Here is a 25,398-nt window from a genome sequence, read left to right on the forward strand (position 1 = left end):
ATGAATCTTTTGCTTGGGGGGGGGGGGGGGGCATAAAAACATTTTTATAAATCATGTTTAATATTATATTTGTTATATAAATATAGGCAATATTTTGTCAATATTAGAATGTGTAACAATCTTTTGCAAATAGAATAATTAAGATGGTCAATTATCAAAGGAAATGGAGGAAAATGTAATCTTTGCAATTTAAATGAAATTGGCATCATGAAAACCAGTACCTTTTGAAATGCACAACTTTTAATTAGCCATGAAACAAGTACCTACTAAAGAAATATCAAACAAATGTAAACTATTTAAAATTTGATTTACTTATGAATGAGAAAAAATGAAACTGTTCTTTGCAATCTTAGAAAATGTATTACACTGAAAGTGTTTAAAATGGCCACCTGGCAAATCCCTAAAAATAAATTCAATAAATATAGGATCTGGCACGAGTTGTCAAATCATACCATATTTAATTAAATGAGTTCAGGAATTTCGTAAGTAAGCAAGCCTTTGTGCATAAAATGTCATCCAAAATTAGCCTGTGCAGTTCCCACAGGTTTAAATCACCGACGACACTTTCCGCTTTTCGCATATTTTTCGTTTCAAAAATAGTCTCTCCTAAGCAAAAATCCAGTTTGGGCGGAAAGTGTTGTCCCTGCATGTGCAGACTGCACAAGCTAATCTGGGACGACACTTTACGCACATGCATTTAACCCTCTTTTCACAGAGCACTGTAAAACAATCCTATTAATATTAGGACCCTGGCCTAATGTTCCCAAAATGGTGAGAGAAAAGTTCAGTTCTCATAATAAATGTTTTATCATTGTATAATTCTGGTCTGTTTATGACACACCCAGTCAAAATATTGCAATTAAAACACCACTTTAACAAAATTACAATCTCATTAACTACTGCTGAATTGATTTGTTTGTTTTCATTAGCATTGTAACATAGAGCTCTTGATATTCCCACAAGGACCAAACATGGCTTTTCCATTAACAATCCAAGTAATGTATCCCAACTAATGAGAAATTTGTCTGTCACCATCCACCATTCTGCTAGTATGTAATTTAGTTGTATTAAACCTTTGCCTTCTGTCCGTATGTCATCAATATGTATTTTTTTTTATTACATTGAAAGCCCCGTTCCACAGAAACTTTGCAGAAAAACTTACCAGCAAAAATACATAATACAAAAACTGAATCAATATCAGGCAAACAACAAGACTTTCGTGATAAGAAATAGCATACTGATGATAGTTTCTATACATGTGCAAACAGATAGATGACGCCCATGGAGTTAATCCAGTAATTGCACAACAAAATTGTAGGTATAAGGTACAGCAAACCATACATTCCTGTAGCACTAATGCCATTTTAGATTGAATTAAATTATTTTCCATGGGCAATGGACAGTGATACATTTTAGTTATATCTATCATACATTGTATTTAATTATTTCAAGTGGGTAGTGAACAGTGATTTTTACCTGTTATACATTTTGGTTATAGCTATCATATGGTACATGCTTGTGCACTATTTGGAATTTTGATCTGACCCCTGTGTCAAAAGTTATGGGGGTTGGGGTGAGGCCGGGTCAGAGATTTTCCCGCGACCGCGATTTGAAAAAGGCTCATAACTACTGTGTCCCTTCAGATATTGCTTTCATATATGGTATGCATGTGTATCTAGACAACATCTTTCCATGCGCATACAATTTTTTACCCCAGTGACCTTGACCTTGAACTTCAGGTCAGCGTTCAGGTTTCGAAATCTGCAACCGCGATTCGAAAAAGGCTCATAACTACTGTGTCCCTTCAGATATTGCATTCATATTTGGTATGCATGTGTATCTGGACAACACCTTTCCACACACATAACATTTTTTACCCCTGTGATCTTGACCTTGAACTTAGCGTTCAGGTTTCGAAATTTGCTACCGCGATTCGAAAAAGGATCATATCTACTGTGTCCCTTCAGATATTCGAATTTGGAACGCATGTATATCTGGACAACACCTTTCCATGCGTATGAATTTTTTTAACTTTGGGTCCGCGTTCAGGTTTCGAAATCTGCGACCGGGATTCAAAAAAAGCTCATAACGTCTGTGTCCCTTCAGATATTGCTTTCATATTTGGTACCATGTGTATCTGGACAAGACCTTTCCATGCGCATAAAAATGTTGACCCCTGTGACCTTGACCTTGTACTTAGGGTCCGCATTAATGCCATTTAGATTTTGAAATCTATTACGTGGTTATCTCTGCCATCTGTCTGTCCGTTCTGGCCACTATCTCCTCCTAAACTATTAGCACTAGAACCTTGATACTTAAACACATGGTAGCTATGAGCATATGTGCGACAGTGCACTATTTGGAATTTTGATCTGACCCCTGGGTCAAAAGTTATGGAGGTTGGGGTTGGGCCGGGTCAGAGATTTTCACTCATTTTTTTAGGCTATATTACATTAATTTCTTCATTTCTACACTGATTTACTTCAAATTGATACTGAACATCTCTTTATGACAATACGGTCAATCTCAACTATGCATGGCCCCATTACCAACCCTGGGGCGCTCCTGTGTCAAACATGCGGTGTGGGGATACGCCTCAGCCTCTGCCGCGCCATTTCTAGTTTTCAATTAAAATGAAGATCATGCAATAAATGTCGCCTCTTGAGAGTTCACAACCTTTTTTCTTTAATTTGACGTAGTTACATGGTTTATAACTATATGTGAACTAGTTTCAAAAACTTATGAGTTTAAAGGGAACTAATGTTCTGAACATGTTTCATGAATATTGTGCAATTATTTTGTTTCCTTTTAAACATGGGGTTTGCAGACTATTTCTATTATTGGTTAAACAACACAACACAATGGAAATACAGTGCATGTAAGAAATCCAGTACTATAAACCATCATGCTAATCATTATACTATTATTTCAACACATGTAATGTATGATTTAGTATATTTAATTAAGGCAAGAAACAATTCAGTATGAAAGATTATTTCAATTACATCATACCTGTTTTTTTCTCTCATTACAATATAGCCCAAAGTAAGTATTTTGCTTTTCTTCTAATTGGATTGAATTATAAAGCATTTCTGTGTCTTGGCTATTGGGCAGTTCATTGCCCAATTTAATTGTAAACATGAACATCAAAATCTTGCCAGTAAATGTTCCCAATAGTTTTACTTGAATATCATAGTCAGTGTCCAAGATTGTTTGGTTTTACTGTGTAACCTGTGTACTGTGTGACCTGAAAATCAATAAGTGTCATTTGCCAGTCATAATCAATCTACCTATGAATTTTCATGATCCTAGGCGTAAGCATTCTTGAGTTATCATCCGGAAACCATTTTACTATTTAGAGTCACCATGACCTTGACCTTTGACCTAGCGACCTGAAAATCAATAGGGGTCATCTGCCAGTCATGATCAATGTACCTATGAAGTTTCATGATCCTAGGCGTAAGTGTTCTTGAGTTATCATCCGGAAACCATTATTCTGTTTCGAGTCACTGTGACCTTGACCTTTGACCTAGTGACCTGAAAATCAATAGGGGTCATCTGCCATTCATGATCAATGTACATATGAAGTTTCATGATCCTAGGCGTAAGTGTTCTTGAGTTATCATCCGGAAACCATTATTCTGTTTCGAGTCACTGTGACCTTGACCTTTGGCCTAGTGACCTGAAAATCAATAGGGGTCATCTGCCAGTCAAAATCAATGTACCTACGAAGTTTCATGATCCTAGGCAAAAACGTTGTTGAGTTATCATCAGGAAATCATTATACTGTTTCGAGTCAATGTGACCTTGACCTTTGACCTGAAAATCAATAGGGGTCATCTGCCAGTCATGATCAATGTACCTATGAAGTTTCATGATCCTAGGCATTAGCATTCTTGAGTTTTTATCTGGCAACCATTACACTGTTTTGAGTCACTGTGACCTTGACCTTTGACCTAAAAATCAATAGGGGTCATCTGCCAGTCATGATCAATGTACCTTTGAAGTTTCATGACCATAGGCATGAGCGTTCATGAGTTATCATCCGGAAACCATTTTACTGTTTCGAGTCACTGTGACCTTAACCTTTGACCTAGTGACCTGAAAATCAATAGGGATCATCTGCCAGTCATGATCAATGTACCTATGAAGTTTCATGATCCTAGGCCTAAGCGTTCTTGAGTTATTATCCGGAAACTATTTGGTGGACGAACTGACCAACGGACATACATTTTTATGGATTACTATGAGGTTGAAGGGCTTTTCACAAAGCAAGCTGAGGACAATTTAATGACCTGTTTACCTCTTATTGAGGTTAAACCTATTTATTTTAGCTTGATTACATCAAAAGCCTAAGGCTTTTTCTAAGACTAAGGACCAGTACTTGGTCTTAGGGAAGATCAAAAGAACGCTCCCACACTGAGGATTGAACCTATGACCTCCATGTCGCTGGGTGGAAACCATATCCACTACACCACAGCGACCTCTTATTTAGCAGGCCCCACCCCCATGCCATCACCACCCGTGTCCCATGCATCTGTCAGGCTGTCACAAGGCCCAACCCCCCACCCATCACCACCAGTGTCCCATGCATCTGTCAGGCTGTCACCAGACCCCTCCCCCACCCATCACCACCAGTGTCCCATGCATCTGTCAGGCTGTCACCAGACCCCTCCCCCAGCCATCACCACCAGTGTCCCATGCATCTGTCAGGCTGTCACCAGGCCCCACTCCCACCCATCACCACCAGTGTCCCCTGCATCTGTCAGGCTGTCACCTGGCCCCTCCCCCAGCCATCACCACCAGTGTCCCATGCATCTGTCAGGCTGTCACCAGGCCCCTCCCCCACCCATCACCACCAGTGTCCCGTGCATCTGTCAGGCTGTCACCAGGCCCACTCCCCCCACTTATCACCACCAGTGTCCAATGCATCTGTCAGGCTGTCACCAGGCCCACTCCCATGCCATCACCACCCGTGTCCCATGCATCTGTCAGGCTGTCACCAGGCCCCACCCCCATGCCATCACCATCCGTGTCCCATGCATCTGTCAGGCTGCCACCAGGCCCCACTCCCATGCCATCACCACCCATGTCCCATGCATCTGTCAGGCTGTCACCAGGCCCAACCCCCCAGCCATCACCACCAGTGTCCCATGCATCTGTCAGGCTGTCACCAGGCCCACTCCCATGCCATCACCACCCGTGCCCCATGCATCTGTCAGGCTGTCACCAGGCCCTACCCCCATGCCATCACCACCAGTGTCCAATGCATCTGTCAGGCTGTCACCAGGCCCCACCCCCATGCCATCACCACCAGTGTCCCATGCATCTGTCAGGCTGTCACCAGGCCCAACCCCCCAGCCATCACCACCAGTGTCCCATGCATCTGTCAGGCTGTCACCGGTATCCTCCTCCACCCATCACCACCAGTGTCCCATGCATCTGTCAGGCTGTCACCAGGCCCCACCCCCATGCCATCACCACCAGTGTCCCATGCATCTGTCAGGCTGTCACCAGGCCCAACCCCCCAGCCATCACCACCAGTGTCCCATGCATCTGTCAGGCTGTCACTGGGCCCCTCCTCCGCCCATCACCACCAGTGTCCCATGCTTCTGTCAGGCTGTCACCAGGCCTCACTCCCACCCATCACCACCAGTGTCCCATGCATCTGTCAGGCTGTCTCCAGGCCCCTCCCCCTGCCATCACCACCAGTGTCCCATGCATCTGTCAGGCTGTCACCAGGCCCCACTCCCACCCATCACCACCAGTGTCCCATGCATCTGTCAGGCTGTCACCAGGCCCCTCCCCCAGCCATCACCACCAGTGTCCCATGCATCTGTCAGGCCGTCACCAGGCCCCTCCCCCACCCATCACCACCAGTGTCCCATGCATCTGTCAGGCTGTCACCAGGCCCACTCCCCCCACTAATCACCATCAGTGTCCAATGCATCTGTCAGGCTGTTACCAGGCCCACTCCCCCCATTTATCACCACCAGTGTCCAATCCATCTGTCAGGCTGTCACCAGGCCCAACCCCCACCCATCACCACCAGTGTCCCATGCATCTATCAGGTTGTCACCAGGCCCACTACCCTCCTAATCATCACCAGTGTCCAATGCATCTGTCAGGCTGTCACCAGGCCCCACCCCCACCCATCACCATCAGTGTCCCATGCATCTGTCAGGCTGTCACCAGGCCCACTCCACCCACTAATCACCACCGGTGTCCCATGCAACTATCGGGCTGTCACAGGGCCCCTCCCCCCGCCCATCAACACCAGTGTCCCATGCATCTGTCAGGATGTCACCAGGCCCCTCCCCTAGCCATCCCCACCAGTGTCCCATGCATCTGTCAGGCTGTCACCAGGCAGGGCAACGAGAGAAGTCTGTGGGATATCTCCACATACTCTCAAGACACATCAAACACTGGCAGATAGTGGAGCCATGCTGATAAATCTGTCAAATGTGGCGGGCATGCCAGACAATGAAACATATTCACGGTAGACCTAGGAGAAATAGTTCTTCAGACTGGTTTTGGTGCAAGATATGTTTACATATAAGGACATTTTCATGATTATTAAAAAAAATAACAGTAATCAATAATGGAATGAAAGTACACATGTTGGATAATTCATTTCTTTTCCTTTGATATTAATTTACAAACTGTTCTTTTTGCAGTAAGAAAGTGCCTTTTTTTGGTCATTCTATAACTATTTATTTAAAAAGAAATATTAATATTATAAATATTACTTCATTTGCACTAGTGTCTTATAAATTCACAATTCCAATTTTGGAAAAGAAATTGAACCAAAACTTGTTGTTTTCGAAATTCCTCTCTTCAATTAAGTTTGAACATTTGAAAAAGATCCACCCAGTAGTTGAATAGGTGGTAAAACACAAGCTTCGGAAACGACTATGGAAGAACAGACTTACAGACAAGTGCAATGCTTAATGTCCTCGACTCAGTGGGGGCATACAAATTAAGCAGGTTAATAACAACACTTGAACCATGATACATCCAAATATAAAAATAATGCAGAATCGAAATCCAATCCTACCTGGAGCCTGTTGGTTATTCTCTCTGAATTTCCCAGACACATCGTAAGGCTCATGCACCACAAGTTCATCTGGATTTCCATGATTTCTATCAAACGCAGGCATACCTCCATTTGAGTCCTTTATCACATTCTTTGCTTTGGTCACTTCGTTATTTACAAAGGGATTAAAAGGCTGCACTATACGATTTAACTTTTCTAAAGGATTTTGAAAACCTTCAAACACTCCACCGGAATCGCGCGGCACCTCATTTTGACCAATCGGAACATGTTTATGGTCTCTATTCTGCCGCTCTTGCAATGGTCTGTCATCATCAGAACTTTGAAAACTTAGAAACAACACAACGGCAATCCATAGCACTGGTATTGCTATCAATATCTTAAAAATTAAGCTGCGTTTCCTACGAAAAAAACTTGCCATGTTTTATTTGTCAGCTAACTCCTAACTTCGTGAAGAAATATAAATGAAAATTTAAATCAAGGGAGACAATTTCAGATGTCCCCAAGAGAGATAATTGTAATCCACTAATGAACTTATCACAGATGGAATATCACACTGTTTCTTCCTCTTACTAGCTCATTGTGGTGGGATGTGGTTCATCTTGCCTGAAAAGTACACAGTCAGCATTATGTAGAGAGGTTTATATTGATTACTTTCATTGCTTTCTAATTAATTAATTACCTTTTTGCTCTCTAATTAATGATAAATATGGCTATACGTCCCCTGCACTCACATCATTCAATATGTACCACTTAACAGGTATAATTTCAAGTATAGTTGAAAATTAGTATTCAATATACAAGAAACCACATTAAAAGCAATTCACAGTGAAATCCACATTTATCATATCACTAATTAATCTAACAAAATCAATTAATAATTAAAATCAAAATTGTTTCAATATCAACACATTTTTTAATGCCAACAAAGAATCTGTTTGTTTTAATGACAAACATATATAATGACAACATATCATATACAAAGATGCATGAAAATAAAATCTTTAAAACTCTTTTGGAAGCCAGAGATGTGGAACTGAAAAAGCAAAAAGCTTTTTTCTAGGCTGTGATGTTTGCATTTTGCAGCTATCACTAGATTTGCCAATCTCTATGCTAATGATATTAATAGACAGACTTCTGGATATACACAAATATAACTGCAACTCTGCCATTATGTAATCCGCTCAAAGACTAAATTTCTTACACATTAACGCATCAAATTATAAGAAATTATTCCTTTCTTTTTAAAGCTAAAGATTGACCTAACAGATTTAAACTCTCATATTTTATACAAACAAACAAAAAAGAAGGCTGAAGAAAATGTTGTTGTTGTTTTTAAAAAATTTTGGGGAAACATTATCAGTGCTATTGTTTTGCAAACAGCCACTAAACCATTTGATTCAATGTTTACATTTGTAAAAACATAACCATACATTTGTTGCTGTTCCTCAAAAACGTTCTTGATGCCCATTGAAGCCTTTTTCTCAGAAACAAAATTAATGGAATTATGATGCAAATTGTAACCAAATTCATTTCAATAATTCATCTCCACCAACAGCCCAATTATCTTGAAGAGACTAAAATCATGCTAAAAGCTACAAAACCACAGGAGCAATGCTCAGAACTAATTATATTTAGTTTTCAGTATTATTTTGTGACTATTCTTACAGAAAGCATGTGTTGCCCAAAACAAAAAATGACGGCAAAGCCTGTCATAGTACAAACAATTCATTTCTTCATGGAAATAATTTTCTCTGGAAAAAGAAAGATAAATAAACTTTGCAAGTAGACAACCAGAACTCCAGAGGGACACAGTTGCCAGTCAGATGATATGTTTACTTTTTTATTTAAGACATAATCCATGTGTAAGACATTCCAACGGTTATTGGCCTATTGTCGAGCAAAAAAATAATATATTTCAAAGCTAAACACTCAAGCATCCCACATAAGTCACTGATTTCAAGTATATGTATAATTATAGTTTCTTAAATGAAATTGCTGATATAATTTGCCAACTCAAATGCAAAGACCATTATAAACTTACTTTTGCTCATTTAATATATATATAAAGTCAACAATCAGTCACTCAACCAAGAATGCTCGCATCTATAATGCAGATGCTCTTTTGATTATGTGAATTATTTGGGTGTTTGAACCTAAGATAGAAAATTGTGAATCAAGCAATAGGTATATAACGAATACCTCAAAGAATATTTATTGCAATTTTAAACTCTTTTTGTTGAGTATTATATATGCTCAAAAGCTTATTTCTTTAAATATATGCCTGCTTTTTCTGTGAACAATCTTCAGTAACGTTCAAAGACAAGATTATCACAACATTCCCATTTACATCATATTGCAGGGGTTCTTTTAGAATTCTCGTATGTGGGACTTAAAAACATCTTCATTCAAAGAGCAAATAATTCCATAGAAGTTCTCTGCATAATGCGACCCAGCAATTTAGAATAGTCAATGCAGTAACCAAACATCCCTGACTTCCTTACATTATTATATAACTGTACTTTAAAATGCAGCATTGCAGGACAACCGAAGCAAAACAGTAGTATATGTGAGCAAAATATTGGAGTTCATGTCAGCTGTGTCATTTGGACAGTTTCACCATGTCTATACTGATAAAAAAGATTTGTTGCTATGATAATATTAAATATATTACACACAAAACATATTTTATTGAAACTTTGTTTGCAATATTCCATGAGTTCATCAGTAAGAACATAAGAGACTATGTTCCAAAAATAAAGCCATGAACAATTCCAAATATTTAAACATCAACTTACATTAATATAATTTACATCATAACATGTGATGCTTTATGCAAAGGAAATTCCCAGCAAACAAATCAACTGACAACAGACAACAATTCCACTTGGCAATAAAGACTATATTATGCATTTTGACATTTTGGTTCCCAGTTCAGAAACTTTAACTGCATCTTAAATTTACCGAGTGATATAACTCCAACATTTTTTCAGACTAGACTTTTGGCAGTCTATGTGAATTGTGAATAACATAATTCATAACTAATTATTGAACAAGAAACCGTCGGAGAGGGGTGATGCTCAAAAAAGTTTTTTTTGGTCACAATATTGCACTATATAATTATTCAGATAAAAGGAAATGTCTTGAGGGCACAGTAGTTGGGGGGACAAGAATTTTTTTATAAAAAATTTCAAAGGGCCATAACTCTGTGCAAAATCATCCGACCACAACCTACTGATAATATGCACATCTTCTCTTGGTAGTGAAGATTCCCATAAAGTTTCATTGAATTCCAGTCATTAGTTGCTGAGAAATAGCCCGGTCAAGAATTGCACTATATATACAATAAATGGAAAATTTCAAAGGGCCATAACTCTGTGAAAAATCATCCGACCAGAACAGGCTGATTAGATACACATCTCCTCTTGGTAGTGAAGCTTCCCATAAAGTTTCATTGAATTCCGGTCATTAATTGCTGAGAAATAGCCCGGACAAAAATTGTGCACGGACGGATGGACACACGGACGGACACAAGGACGGACGAAGCGGCGACTATATGCTCCCCCCGAATTTTTTGGGGGGAGCATAATAACTATACATAACTAACTACAAAGTATTTTATTCCAGACTTAAGCCCCATGAGATAATCCATTTTGTTGCAGCACACATTCTGTAATGAGCCGAGAAAATAAACATTCATAAATTATGTCTGAGTTTCCCTTACATATAAATGAGGCGTGATATATGAAAAGGTGGTTTAAAGCATGTGCGTAGTGTCGTCCCTGATAAGCCTGTGTGGACTGGACAGGCTAATCTGCGACGACACTTTACGCACATGTATTAAACCCCCTTTTCACAGAACACAGTCCAAATCTGAAATCATAATAATAATTATTTATCACCAACCTGCATTCAGTTATGTGCTGATGGTTTTTAATGTGGGACTTTCAGTTTAATAAAATTTATATCTTCTGAAAACCACTTATGAGTATTAGGAAATAAAAGTATTTTAGAATAAAACCGAAGTTATAAAGCCCTCTATAAAATCCCATTAACTCAGCATTCCCTGTGAAAGGCTTCTATCATTAATTATTAAACAAAGGGCATTAACTCTAAAAATATTTAAAAAAAGTTATGGTCCTTGCATAAGGTACAATTATATAAAAGAATAACAAGGACAAAAACTATATGCCCCCGCCCACCCTTAAGTCATAGCTAACACTAATTAGGTTGGTCATAACTCTTTTTACAATACTTACAGTACCATAAAGACACATGGTAGTTTAACTGCAATAGGCTTTGTATTTTATCAAAAATATACAACAGGGGATGGATTACTTGAATTGAACTATTGTTTAAATTTAACTTAAGTATAAAAATCCCTAGATTGAAGATCAAATAAATGCTTCGCCAACAAAAAACAACAACAACTATTTCATTGACAGTGTTTGAAAAATTGCTGTAGCATCCTACCATTAAATGACATTTGTTTCAATACATCTTGAAAACAAGCATCGGAATATATTTCTTACAAATACATCAAACGTTCATGATCGAAGCAGACAGGAAAAAGTGATCTAGTTCCTATATCAGTGTTTAGACTGCTGAATAATACATGGCAATACCCTCTGATCCGGTAATTATTTTAGACAACACTATTTCTCAGATGTCATTAAAGCGGCTAATAAAATCATCCCTTCCTGCCTCCATGCAGGACAAATGTCCAAGGAAAAAACACATTGAAAGTGCAAAATGTCAGATCCAAGAATTAGGTGGAAATTGAGAGTTTTCTGCAAGAAAAATATTTGTTGAACAGAGACTTAAATAACATGGCCATTTCAGTTTGTCACATATTTTTAGCAGTGAGAAGTCGTTGTTGAGTGAGCATTAGTCAATACCAAATCTGGAGTACACATGGAAGATATAGAGGATATTTGTTTATGTCAGTGTAAGATCGTTTGTTATTTCATGAGGGATCATATAAAATATATTTTCACAAGTGGCACAAAGTGAAATAAAAAACGATCTTACACTGATATGAACACATTTTCTGTTTCTTTTATGCCCCTTTTTCAAGAGAATAATTTACAGCTGTTTCCCTTTTGCTGAAAAAATACCCTTTCTCGGAGTTTCTCCTGTGGCGTGCCTCAATACATTTCAAAACACAAAATGACGTCATTAGTGTGACAAAATGATGTCATTATACCAGCAAAATATTCCAGTTAAACTATTTTACAATGTAAATAAACAGTAAAAAAGCATGAAATAAAAAGAAAATGTGTTGCATTCGGTGGAATGTCGATATTAAGTCACTCGTGATCATATAAATATATATAAAATTATTTATGATAATCTAAAAATATAAAAAGGAGTTCCGAAAATGTATTCTTTTCATCGGTGAAAATAACAATTTGTTCTTTTCACTGCTGTTATTTCACTGCAGAAATGTCAAATTTTATCAGTAGGTATAAAATAAAATGTTTTCATTACAATTTCAAGTGTTGAAAAGAAAAATTTTCAATAAATGAGCAAAAACAATAAATATCTCAACTCATAGACAATAGCGTTGATTTTGTTTCCCATTTATAACAATGTTCATATTAGATAAATGTTATGTTGTTGTTGTTTTTTGTTAAAAAGTTTTCTTGTTTGTTTTGTTTTTTCTTTTCACTTTTTATTTAGTCTGACATAAATTCAACTTTACATTTTAAATCCCTTTAGAATACATTGAATGTAAAAATACATTCCTATATCAATATTTTTCAATATATTGGAGAAGAAAATGAACGAATGATACATTTTCCAGTAAATCAACGTAACATGCAGAATTACAAAAGAAGATTTATCATTAAAAAAAATATGGAAATATTGGAGACAAAATCCCAAATGTGTTGAGATATAAAATAATATCTCAAACAATTTATGATTGGCATGACCACCTCAAAAAATTAAACACATTTGTTCTAGTGACAGTTCTAAATTGCACACTGCTGGAAGCTGTTTACCCCCAACTGAATACATTGTCCCATGATTTATGCATTATGTATGCTGATACCAATTTCCTTAATTATTTTTGACCTTGCTATTTTGCATTTGTCGATAAGGCCTGCTATAAAATCGCCTTTTTTTAATTTTTACAGAGGACTTGTGTAATAAAACTCACAACCAACTAATCTAAAATCTTGATATCCTCTGATCATGTAAAGCATCTGCGACTGCAATCAAGTTTGATAAAAAAAATCAGCATCTGTATTGAAAATTATTGTTAATGTTTATGACAGTTATAGGGACTTGTTCACATATTGGCAAAATTTAATTCGTTTACAACACTGTCATAAATATTTCATTAGTAAACATTAAGAAATTTTTATCAAATCTTGTTTCTGTTATGGATAATTTAACAATCAAACAGTTACCATTATCAATACAGAATTTCTAAATCCTTTTGTTCTAATTTGATAAATTTGTGTATATCTGAAATGGTGTTTAAAATACACTTTGTAGTACAACAGCCAATAGGAATCAGGGTTGTGGAGTGCAGGCATTTTCTGTCACTGCCCCCCCCCCCCCCCCCGACTCAAATCCAAGTGAGGGTTAAGTTTTAAAACCACATTTGTTCTTACTATTATTACTATTTTAGATTATTCCAAATGTTACAGTTGTTTTTGTGTGATAATTATAAAATCTTAAAACTAAATTTTAAAGATATATGCTATGACTACATAAATATTTATATCATACTTATCATACAAATATTTGAAAGACAACTACTTAAACTTCGCTAATTTACTTTCAAGAACTACCTTGTTCTGTATACATGTAGAGAAAGTTGAGGTTTTGATACTGTGATATCAATATAATTAAAGTGCTCTTGATAATGACAACAGTATTTTCCTGAGGCTTACTCTATAGTATGGTCAACCATTTCATTAATGTTCAATGCCACAGTAAAATGCTTGCAAAAATGTTTTACGACAACAATTTGGTAAAAACCACACATTTAAAAATCAATTTAATACCTGAAATAAATTTCTGCACAACAATGAAACATTTAAAGATACATTTTTTTCCTACAATATTAATTAATTGTGCTAGAAATATTCAAAGAAATTTTGAAATATTTCCCAATAATTACAGAAGTGCAGCAGTTGTTATGAAATCACATCCATTACAATGATTAATTTATAACCAATGCCAGTCTTTTTGTTATATCATCAAACAGTTGAAATTAATAAAACAAACCATCAGTTTTCCACCAACAAAGTTGTCATCTCAGAGTGATTATGAAATGAGATTAATGTTGTTGTGGCAGCCAGAAATATGGTTTAAAAAATCCCCAATTCATTATTGAACAAATCAAATCCAATTGTCATGGCGATACAGTTGAGTTGGTCTATGGGAATACCAGACTTAATGCATGTGCAGTAAATTGTGTTCAAAATTTGCCTCTGGATTACACATACAGTACACATGCATAAATTAACCCTTTACTACCTAGATACGTATTTTGACGTATTTGTAGTCCCTTTGAGAGTTAAATTTAGTTAAATTTATTTAAAGACATTTTTTCTAGAATCAAGTTTTTAAGGCTTCATTTCCAACCTTAGAGACTGACGAGCAGCAAACAGAATAAAACCTTAACAGAATGAGTATTTTGGTAGAGGACCAAATAAGAAATACTTTTTAAAATTATTTCCAAATCCCCGCCCAATATGTTTTTAAGATTTTAAGGTTCAAAACATAGTGAAATAATATAGGTTACAAAGTTCCTATCTCAAATCCATTGAACGTTTGCTTATACAAAAATACTTCTATGCTAGTTATATTAATTGCAAATAGGTATTTATACCCCTCTGTTCGACAATAGTTTATAACCTCATACGTGTGTTTGTTTTATTGGATGATTTGCTGTTTTCAAAAGTACACAAGGTATATGGTAAAAGTAATACATCCAATAACATACATTGTCATTTCACACAATTAACTCTTTCAGTGCTGGAACCAAATTTTGAAGGCCTTTGCAAACAGTTTGGATTCAGATGAGATGCCACAGAACGTGGCGTCTCATCAGGATCCAAACTGTTTGCTATTCTTAAAGTATTCTTTGGAAAAATATCGAAGAAAATGCTAATTTTATAAATTCAGCAGACGACATTTTAGCAGACGACAAATTTCCCAGCATGCAAAGGGTTAACAAGAAAGGAGGGTTGTGGACTCTCATCAAGCACTGGTAACAGCTGCATAGACAAAGAATGAAAACCTGATACTTATGTACTGTGAAAACAGGATCAGATGTTACCAGGAAACTATGAACACTATCATAAAACATTGTTTAAATAATGCTCATTTTTTATTGATCCAGTACCATTTTCAGCTTACCACTTTTATGTAACATTTGAAATGTGAAAATGTGGAGAATCCATCCATCCATACATAATAATAATAATAATCTTCATTTATGTTTCCTAGTGAAATGGAAAAAATTGAAATGATTTCAAAATCACAACACAATATTGTCCCAATGAAAAGTGAATGGTTAAAAAAACAAGCAACAGAAGCAAATGGGAAAAACAGACCCTCATGTCGCAAATTTTATATTCTCATAAAACCATGGCAAATTAAGACAAAAGGATGCAGCATTTGACACTATAAACACACATCATCCAGACTGATTTGGTCCGAATAAGGTCAATGTGACAGGGTCAACGTCATAAGGACAAGGAGACCAGGTGAAAGTGAAGTTGGGTCATACCCATGGGTGGATTTGGAAAAACTTCTGTGCGAGTTAACTAATGTGTTTCTGTCAGAGGTGTTTAGTGCTAGAAAAACTACAGTAAAATCATGTGAACAATGCAGAGTGGACAGGTAAATCTTTTAATAAATGCCTGAGTCCATAAATTAAGATGGAAGGCATACAACAAATTCTGAATAATTCAGTTCTCATCAGCTAGCAGCAGAAAAGTTAAGTACAGCAAAATATTGCAGACATCCTTAAAACCAATCTAGCAGTGCACAATCAGTTTCCGCAATGACAGAATCGTCACCTACATGTATCACATCACGTCAAACTGACAAAGTAATTAGTCTGCGCGCCAGACAATCTCCCGTACAATAATGAGTTAGACACACATAACCTTATTGGGAGGAAATCACTAGTCTGGCACCCTGACAGTATCATAGTACAATATGTAGAACGTTCACATTACCATAAAGTAACACAAGTAATAAAGAGGGTATAACAAGAGCACGGCCTTGCGGGTGCAGACCGCTCATCTATTTTTCTTTTTAAAGGTGAAGGGAACTATCTCAATACTTCAATATAAAAAGATGGATGGGTGGGGTGGAGAGGGGTGTATAGTGTGGGGGTGTGGTCATTTACTACATTATCTTCCAAAAATAAGAAATAAAAATGCAAAAACAAAATAAAAACAAGCAAATTCGTTGAATTGATATCCCCCGCCAATATGCTTCTGGACACAAAAGTGTTATATTTGACACTCAATAAAGCATTTTTTCAAGATACAAAGGGCCATAACTCCTTTATTATCTAATGGTGTACAATGCCATTTGGCGTGCATCATCCTCTTATCCATATATATACTCATACCAAGTTACAATGAAATCCGCCAAAGCACTTCCAAGATATGGCTCCGGACACAAAAAAGCCTTTTTCCAAGATACAAAGGGCCATTTCTCTGTTATTAACAGATGGTGTACAATGCCATTAGGGGTGCATCATCCTCTTATCCATATATATACTCATACCAAGTTTCATTGAAATCCGCCAAAGCACTTTCAAGATATGGCTCTGGACACAAAAGTGACACTAAAAAAAGCATTTTTCAAGATACAAAGGGCCATAACTCCTTTATTATCCAATGGTGTACAATGCCATTTGGCGTGCATCATCCTCTTATCCATATATATACTCATACCAAGTTTAAATGAAATCCGCCAAAGCACTTCCAAGATATGGCTCTGGACACAAAAAAAGCATTTTTCCAAGATACAAAGGGCCATAACTCTGTTATTAACAGATGGTGTACAATGACATTAGGCGTGCATCATCCTCTTATCCATATATATACTCATACCAAGTTTCATTGAAATCCGCCAAAGCACTTCCAAGATATGGCTCCGGACACAAAAGTGCCGGACGGATGGACAAATGGACGGACGCACAGACAGAAAGACGGACGGACAGATGGACAACGCCAAAACAATTTTCCTCTGCCTATGACGGGGTATAATAAAAAAATTTTTTTTTGGGGGGGGGGGGGGGATTTCTTGGGTGGGATGGTTGAACGGTCTTTCAAAAATAAAATAATAACAAGAGGGCCTGAAAGGCCCAAAGTCGCTCACCTGAGATAACAAGATATTTTTGGGCATACATGCCAGAATTTTTCAGGTCCAAATCGGGACTTTCCATAAAAAATTGTCGGGACATTTGACCAAAAAGCGGGACACCTGAAACGATCAATCATTCCACATTTTGTTTAGTCAATAGTCAGTATATTACTTACAAAAACTCTTAATTTCTGCCCAATACTGACGATAAATGTGTGTTCAGAATTTCGTGAACACAGAGTCGTTCTCCATTTTTGGGAAGTAAATACACTCCATAAACTGAAATGAGAAGTATACCTGTATGCCTGGATTTGACATCCAATTGGTACAAGGATATTCCCCATTCTATACATAGATGGTGACGTCACTACGTTATTGTAAGACCGGTGTGTACACAATGGGATATTCCCTTGAACATATGTAAATCGTGTGACATGATGTGAGCTCATCGAGTACTGTTCTTATTCAATCAATCGTAAATTAACTCTGAATTTAGATTGATGCAATATGTTCAAACTATTTTCTGAAAATAAGTTGAAAACGAAAGGTAATTTGTGAGAAACATCAATGTGAATTGGTCAGCATTCAATTTGGTTGATGTACAAAATCAGTGTTTTGAAAGGATTTATAACCTTACAGGGCTCAACATTAACCTAAAAACCAACTTTACTTAGAAAATCTACTTGCCCTGAACGGAAAGCCACTTGCCCAAACATGAAATATCACATTAACTGTAAACCTCATATATTTTTTAATAAAGATAAAAATGATACACCATAAAACCTTTTTTTATTTTTGCACATTTAACAAAATGATTACATCAATTAAAGTCTAATTAAAGTCTAAATGTAAATTTGTGCCAATGTTTGATTATTAATGACATAATTAGTCTCAAATAAACTTAATAGTAGACATTTCTCGTCTGCTAACAATACTGTAAACAACACGTGAACCGTAACAAAAATGTCAATTGACATAAAGCAAAAGATTGTTGAAAATGTTTGTCGAATAATATGACATATATATATCGAAGCTATTTGTTGTTGTTTTTATATAGTTAAATAATTTTAGTAGTTTTCTACGTGACTGAAAACACCAACGATGTTATTTGTAACTGAATAGTTATGAAAAAGATAAACATAATAGCATTTGAAAGCCGATGTTTGGAATCCCAAGCTATTTACGGTGTTCCTAAAAATAAGTTTGAAAATGCATGCGCAGCATGCTTACCGTAAAACGCTGTGTATAACGCGCATTTATGTATAACGCGCATCTACTTTTTTAAGATAAAAATCGGGAAAAAAAGTTTGTGAAGCAAAAAAATCGGGGGAAAATTCCGTACCACAGGCTAACTGAAAATCGTTATATTTACATTGCCGATCTTCCGTGTTCTTTTATTGCTTCAATTATTAACTATTTTAAAGACTATAACGATACAACTAGTTTGTGTGTTTTTTTTTATCATATTATGCGTAAAAATAAATGTTTTGATTTAAATGAATTATGCATAAAATGAACACTTTCCACGCGGAAACGATCAAAGTTTTCATCATATGTCTCCGAATTAACTGTCCACGATTTTAACGTGGAGGAGTACACTTAACGGATAGATTAGTTATAACTAAGAAACTGACATTATCGATTGGTATTGTCACGTGGTTATTCATGCATGACTTATTCACAACCGCGCGTTTATTTACATTGCTGATATCATGCATTCTTTTCGAGTGTCTATAATTGACAGGAGACTTAAACGACTCAAACTTCTCAACACCATTACAACATTTCCGGTGATAAACAAACAATGGAGGTGTGAAGCCGTTTGCCGGTTCGCATGTTTTGATAATAGCCCAGCTACACAAAACTTGACAGGTGACGCAAATTGCTCGATAACCACATCCTCAATCTTGACAAGACGTATGAAAACGTGTAAACAAACACAACGTCAATTTTATTAACACATTTGAAAAGCAAGAAAAATAATCATAAATATATCGGGAAAGACCTTGCCGATATACAATTGTTAATCGACAAGTGCCTCCAAATAAATTGTGTAACCCTAGTACAGTAGGGTATAATATTGTGGGAAAACAATAACATTTAAAAAAAATGGCTTCCTTCGTTGTTCATTCTCATCTTCAAATTTATTTGATTTCAATGCTCTGTACGTACCTGAAAAAGATAGAAAATATTTATGTTAACTTTATAATGTTTGTACATCTTATTCAGATCGTAAATATAACACTATTATAAACATAGTTACAGTTCAAACACCGGGAAACAGAATGATACGAATTACCGCAATTGGGTAACTGACAGGGAAAAAATGTCTTTGCATGGCTGTAGTTGTGCATAACGCGCATCAAGTTTTTAAAATGAAATTTTGGGGTAAAAAAGTGCGCCTTATACACAACTTTTTACGGTAGTTAGTTCGGACTTCCCCAAACAACAATCGCCGAGGTAAATTCGTGCATTAGGCAAATCGTTCGTGATTATTTGTACCATTTAACCACAGAAACACACATTTTTCTTTGTTCTTTTTTACACTTGCCCGTGCGGACAACTAGATTATAAAATAACTTGCCCGAACCAAACTTTTACTTGCCAGGGGCAATCGGACAACCGTTAATGTTAAGCCCTGCCTTATGTTGTATAATACACAGGATAATTAGAGCTGCAACGATTCACCAACAGACCGATTCGATTCGATTTCAATTTCAGACAGTCCGATACTGATTGTTTTGATTCGATTCATATTTCAACCTAGCTTTATCATTTATTCACTCTTCTGCTTCAAAATAAACATTTCTGTTCAAATGTGTTGCATAACTAGATATCTTGGGCATTTGTGTGTTTGTAAGATATAGTTATGTTGGTTAAACAGTGTTTTAAAAACTGTTGAAAGTGGGTTAAATTAACATTTGTAAGAAATATTTAGCAAGAAACTGCCAATTTTCTGACAAACTATGTCAATATTTTAATAAAACACATAAAAGAGAAAAGCAAATTAGGAATTCAATATTAATATCAATAAACTTCTGACTATTAGATTGTGTTGACTACACAATAATATAATAAATAAATACATCATAATTATAAGGCTGGCGACTTGAGTAGTTGCACTGGTGCTACCTTCTGCTTAATCCACGTTATGTTTGCGTTTGACATGTTGAATTAGATTAGTGGTTGATCCGGACTTGAGGTACGCCACGTCCATGAAACACAGTTTATACGTAACTTTATCGGGAGGGCTACCAGCCCAAAACCCAAAATACTGGCATACTTTTGATTTTAGCTTCTTAGGCGCATCTGATCATTTTAATTTGTCGGCCACAACTTGTTCAGCCATTTTGACGCTTTTTCTAAAAGTAGACCGTAACACACTTGATTGGATGACTAAAGTAATAAGAAACCAATCGCGCGCGTCTTAATTACAGGTCAAGATAAAACCTATATCTTCCTGTATCAAATAGTCTAGAGTACAGCGCGCTTTACGTTTCTATGTTTATATGTTAAAGAATCGAATCGAATTTGGTAGGGTTGGTATCGTAATTGAATCAACGTATTTAAAACCGATTTTCTATACATAGAATCGAATCATTGCAGCTCTAAGGATAATAGTATCGTTTGACTTGATTGGGCCATAAAATACAAACCCAGGTGGTATTAATTTCTGTATGATACATCTTTCGATAGCAATTAGCAACCCCTTTCATAAAAACACCATGGTGTGAATGCTGATTAAATCAATAAGTTGCAGATAAATCGCTGATAAGGTGTCAAAAACAACACTGGTGCACCCAAGTAGTAGAAGTGGGTTGTTAACTGGGGGCAATAAAGGGATAAGCTATGGTAAGTTTTAGCCAGAAAGAGCTCGAAAAGCGAATTTTATTGGGAAATTATAGACCTTACATTGTTTTTAACGAATGTCGGGACAAATCGTCTCATATAGGGATGCCGGGACAAAGAGCCCAAAAGCTAGACTGTCCCGCTGAGATCGGGACGTCTGGCATGTATGTTATTGGGACAAATCTTCTGACCAAGTTTCACGAAGAAAGGAAAATAAATGTGGCTTCTAGAGTGTTAACAAGGTTTTACTATAACAATATAAGGAAAAATGCCACGCCCCCTGGCAGCCATGTTTTTCACCCAACCAGCATCATTTTTGAACTCGTCCAAGATATTATCGCGATGAATCTTCTGACCAAGTTTCATGAAGATCGGACAGTAAATGCGGCCTCTAGAGTGTTAACAAGATTTTACTATAGCCATATAAGGAAAAATGCCCCACCCCTTGGAAGCCATTTTTTTCAAGCAAACATAATTATTTTCCAACTCCTCCAAGATATCATTGAGACCAATCTTCTGACCAATTTTCATGAAGATTGGACAATAAAAGTGGCCTTTAGAGTGTTAACAAGGTTTTACTAAAGCCATATATAGCCATGTAAGGAAAAATTCCCCGCCCCTGGTGGCCATGTTTTTAAAGCCACAAAAACCATTTTCGAACTTATCCAAGATATCATTGGGACAAATCTTCAGACCAAGTTTCATGATGATCAGAAAATAAATGTGACCTCTAGAGTGTTAACAAGGTCATATATTTCAATATAATTTAAAATATAACTTAAGAAGAACATGTGTCGAAAAATGCGAAATAAGCGAGATATTTAATTCTAAAATCGAAAATGTCTGTACAGTAGAATTCGCCAGAATGTATATCATGCATGTAAGATGTGAATCTTAATTTAGTTTAATGGTTGTTTTTAAATTCCTGCAGCGATGTCTATTCATTCAACACACAAACACTAACTCCGATCTTTATAAAAAGACGAATTCTTCGGTTATTGTAGGAAAATATGTACGAAATATCTTCGTCACCATCAGCTCAGGGCGCTAATTTGTCTTTGCTGCATTTTATGAAATTTGTCTTCAATATCTTGCCTATTTTGTGTTATTGTAACATGTATTTATCAAAATATAACAATTTAACACATATAAAAATTGTATAGTCTCGCTTTAATTGTTTGACAAAAGAATGCCATATTGAACAGAATCATCAAACAATAAAAAACATATTGAAAAGTTTTGCTATCTTCCAGAATGTAAAACTATCATTTATAATTAATTCCACTTAATCTGCTTGTGCTTAAAACAAATATTTTAAAAAGGGAGACAACTCTGTCAATTCAACATAATTTTTCATTTGCAGTTTCTCCCCTTGACATGATCAACTATATAGTGTTCAAAAGCTGTTATTACTATATAAATATAAGGAAAATGAACCCCCCCCCCCCCCAGCGGCCATGCTTTTTTACCGATCGAAACCATTTTCGAACTCAACTGTCATATCCAAAAAACACATGTTCTGACCAAATTTCATGAATATTGGACCAAAAATGTGACTTCTAGAGTGTTCCCATGTTTTCACTATATACATATAGAGAAAACTGCCCCGCCCCCTGGGGGCCATGTTTTTTCACCGATCTGGACCATTTTCGAACTCGTCCAAGAAATCAATAAAACCAATGTTTTGACCAATTTTCATGATGATTGGGCAAAAATTGTGACTTCTAGAGTGTTTACAAGGTTTCTCTATTGCCAAATAAGGAAAACTGCCCCGCCCACTGGCGGCCATGTTTTTCAACACACAGGAACCACTTTTGAACTCAATCAAGATATCATTAAGACAAACATTTTGACAAATTAACATGAAGATTGAACATAAAATGTGACTTCTACAGTGTTTACAAGGTTTTTCTTTTTTTTTACCTAGTGACCTAGTTTTTGACCCGGCACAACCCAGTTTCGAATTCGGCCGAGATTTTATTGGGGCAAAGCTTTTGACCAACTTTCATGAAGATGGGACAAGAAATGTGGCCTCTAGAGTGTTTACGAGCAATTGTTCACAGACGGACGGACATACAACGGACATAGACCGGTCAGAAAAGCTCACTTGAGCAATCAGGTGAGCTAAAAAAGTCATATATTCTTGCTTTAAACAAAGTTAATTTCATGAGTGAATCATCCCAACTAGCTTAATACCATAACAAAACTGTATTTAACACACTACCTCACTTCAGAGAAAAATGTATTAAGCTTTTCTGGCTTAATTTCAAACAGAATTTTCCTATGGAATCACACAATAACAACAATTCTTGCAAATTTCCTGCCCTATTGAAAAATATTCCACTGCCATAATCAAGTCAACAACAAAGCTATGATATTTGGTGCCATTGCTGTATTCCCATGGGTGGGTGGGGAAGTCATAATTCTGTCTGATTGATGGCTTCATTTAACAGTCTAATACAGAGCTGATCAGCTATGGGGCCAACAATTGTCAGGATGTTTAAAGTCAAATTGAAATACTTCTCAATGAAGTTTCAATGTTCTAAACTAGAGTGGACATGCCATATTTCGACATGACACTAGATATGGGACACAGACACTGGTGCATAACACATGTTTGGACAAATCATTAACATATATTCTACAGATGAAAAAAGATAAATGGCCATAATTAAGCCAAAATTGGTCTCAGTCAAAATTCCTTTCTTTTCAATCATGTACACATGGAGATAATTAAACTGTGAAAGCTTGAGCAAGATTCAACAACTAGTTAAAACAAGACGGCCATGATGGCCCTGAATCGCACACCTGACTAACCTTGCTACATCAACTTAAATTCTATCAGACCCATATACAATCCCAAGCCAGATTTCATGAATTAATACATTCTGACAAATTTTCATTAAGACGTGATGAAAACTGTAACCTCTTTCATCTACACAAGGTTTTACTAGAATTGGCCTGGTGACCTAATTTTTGACCCCAGATGACTCATATATGATCCAAAATCTGATATTATCAAGATAAGATCAGATGAAAACTATGACCTCTATTGTCTACACAAGGTTTTTCTATGATTTGACCTAGTGACCTAGTTTTTGACCCCAGATGACCCAAATACAATCCAAACCCAGGTTTCATCAAGATTAACATTCTGGCAAAATTTTATTAAGTTAGGATGAAAACTGTGACCTCTACTGTCTATACAAACAAATTGTTGACGGACGCATGCACGCACGCACAACGAACGCTGGACATCACACGCTCACATAAGCTCACCATGTCAGTTCATGACAGGTGAGCTAAAAAGTTAAAAGTACAAAATGTTAGGAATAAATGTTGTGTATTTGAAAAACTGTCAAAGGGCCATAAATCTGACTTGTAACAGCCAAAATTCCTTACTTCCATGTTAACTACAAATCAAGGTTATTCAGCTGTGAAAGTTTGGACAAGATCCATCCAGTAAAAGATCCACCCACCCAGTAAAAGATCCACCCACCCAGTAAAAGATCAACCCTGTAAAAGATCCACCAACCCAGTAAAAGATCAACCCTGTAAAAGATCCACCCACCCAGTAAAAGATCCACCCACCAAGTAAAAGATCAACCCACCCAGTAAAAGATCCACCCACCCAGTAAAAGATCCACCCACCCAGTAAAAGATCAACCCACCCAGTAAAAGATCCACCCACCCAGTAAAAGATCCACCCACCCAGTAAAAGATCAACCCACCCAGTAAAAGATCCACCCACCCAGTAAAAGATCCACCACCCAGTAAAAGATCCATCCACCCAATAAAATATCCACCAACCCAGTAAAAGATCCCCCCACCCAGTAAAAGATCCACCCACCCAGTAAAAGATCAACCCTGTAAAAGATCCACCAACCCAGTAAAAGATCAACCCTGTTAAAGATTCACCCACCCAGTAAAAGATCCACCCACCCAGTAAAAGATCCACCCACCCAGTAAAAGATCCACCCACCCAGTAAAAGATCCACCCACCCAGTAAAAGATCCATCCACCCAGTAAAAGATCCACCCACCCAGTAAAAGATCCACCCACCCAGTAAAAGATCCATCCACCCAGTAAAAGATCAACCCTGTAAAAGATCCACCCACCCAGTAAAAGATCCACCCACCCAGTAAAAG

The 25,398-nt window shown here is 36.8% G+C and overlaps 1 protein-coding gene across 6 annotated transcripts in view; it reads right to left on the reverse strand.

Annotated features, from left to right (window-relative positions):
- LOC127854988 (polypeptide N-acetylgalactosaminyltransferase 5-like) overlaps positions 1-25,398 on the reverse strand; it is a 137,664-nt gene that overhangs the window by 80,213 nt on the left and 32,053 nt on the right. For all 6 annotated transcript variants that reach the window (XM_052390208.1, XM_052390203.1, XM_052390204.1 and 3 more), the window contains exon 3: positions 7,058-7,660. In XM_052390208.1, coding sequence (XP_052246168.1) covers positions 7,058-7,475 — 418 coding nt within the window. In that variant the 5' untranslated portion in view covers positions 7,476-7,660. The remainder of the gene's footprint in view (positions 1-7,057; positions 7,661-25,398) is intronic.

The sequence above is a fragment of the Dreissena polymorpha genome, chromosome 13 (genome assembly GCF_020536995.1).
Source record: "Dreissena polymorpha isolate Duluth1 chromosome 13, UMN_Dpol_1.0, whole genome shotgun sequence".
NCBI classification, from domain to species: domain Eukaryota; kingdom Metazoa; phylum Mollusca; class Bivalvia; order Myida; family Dreissenidae; genus Dreissena; species Dreissena polymorpha.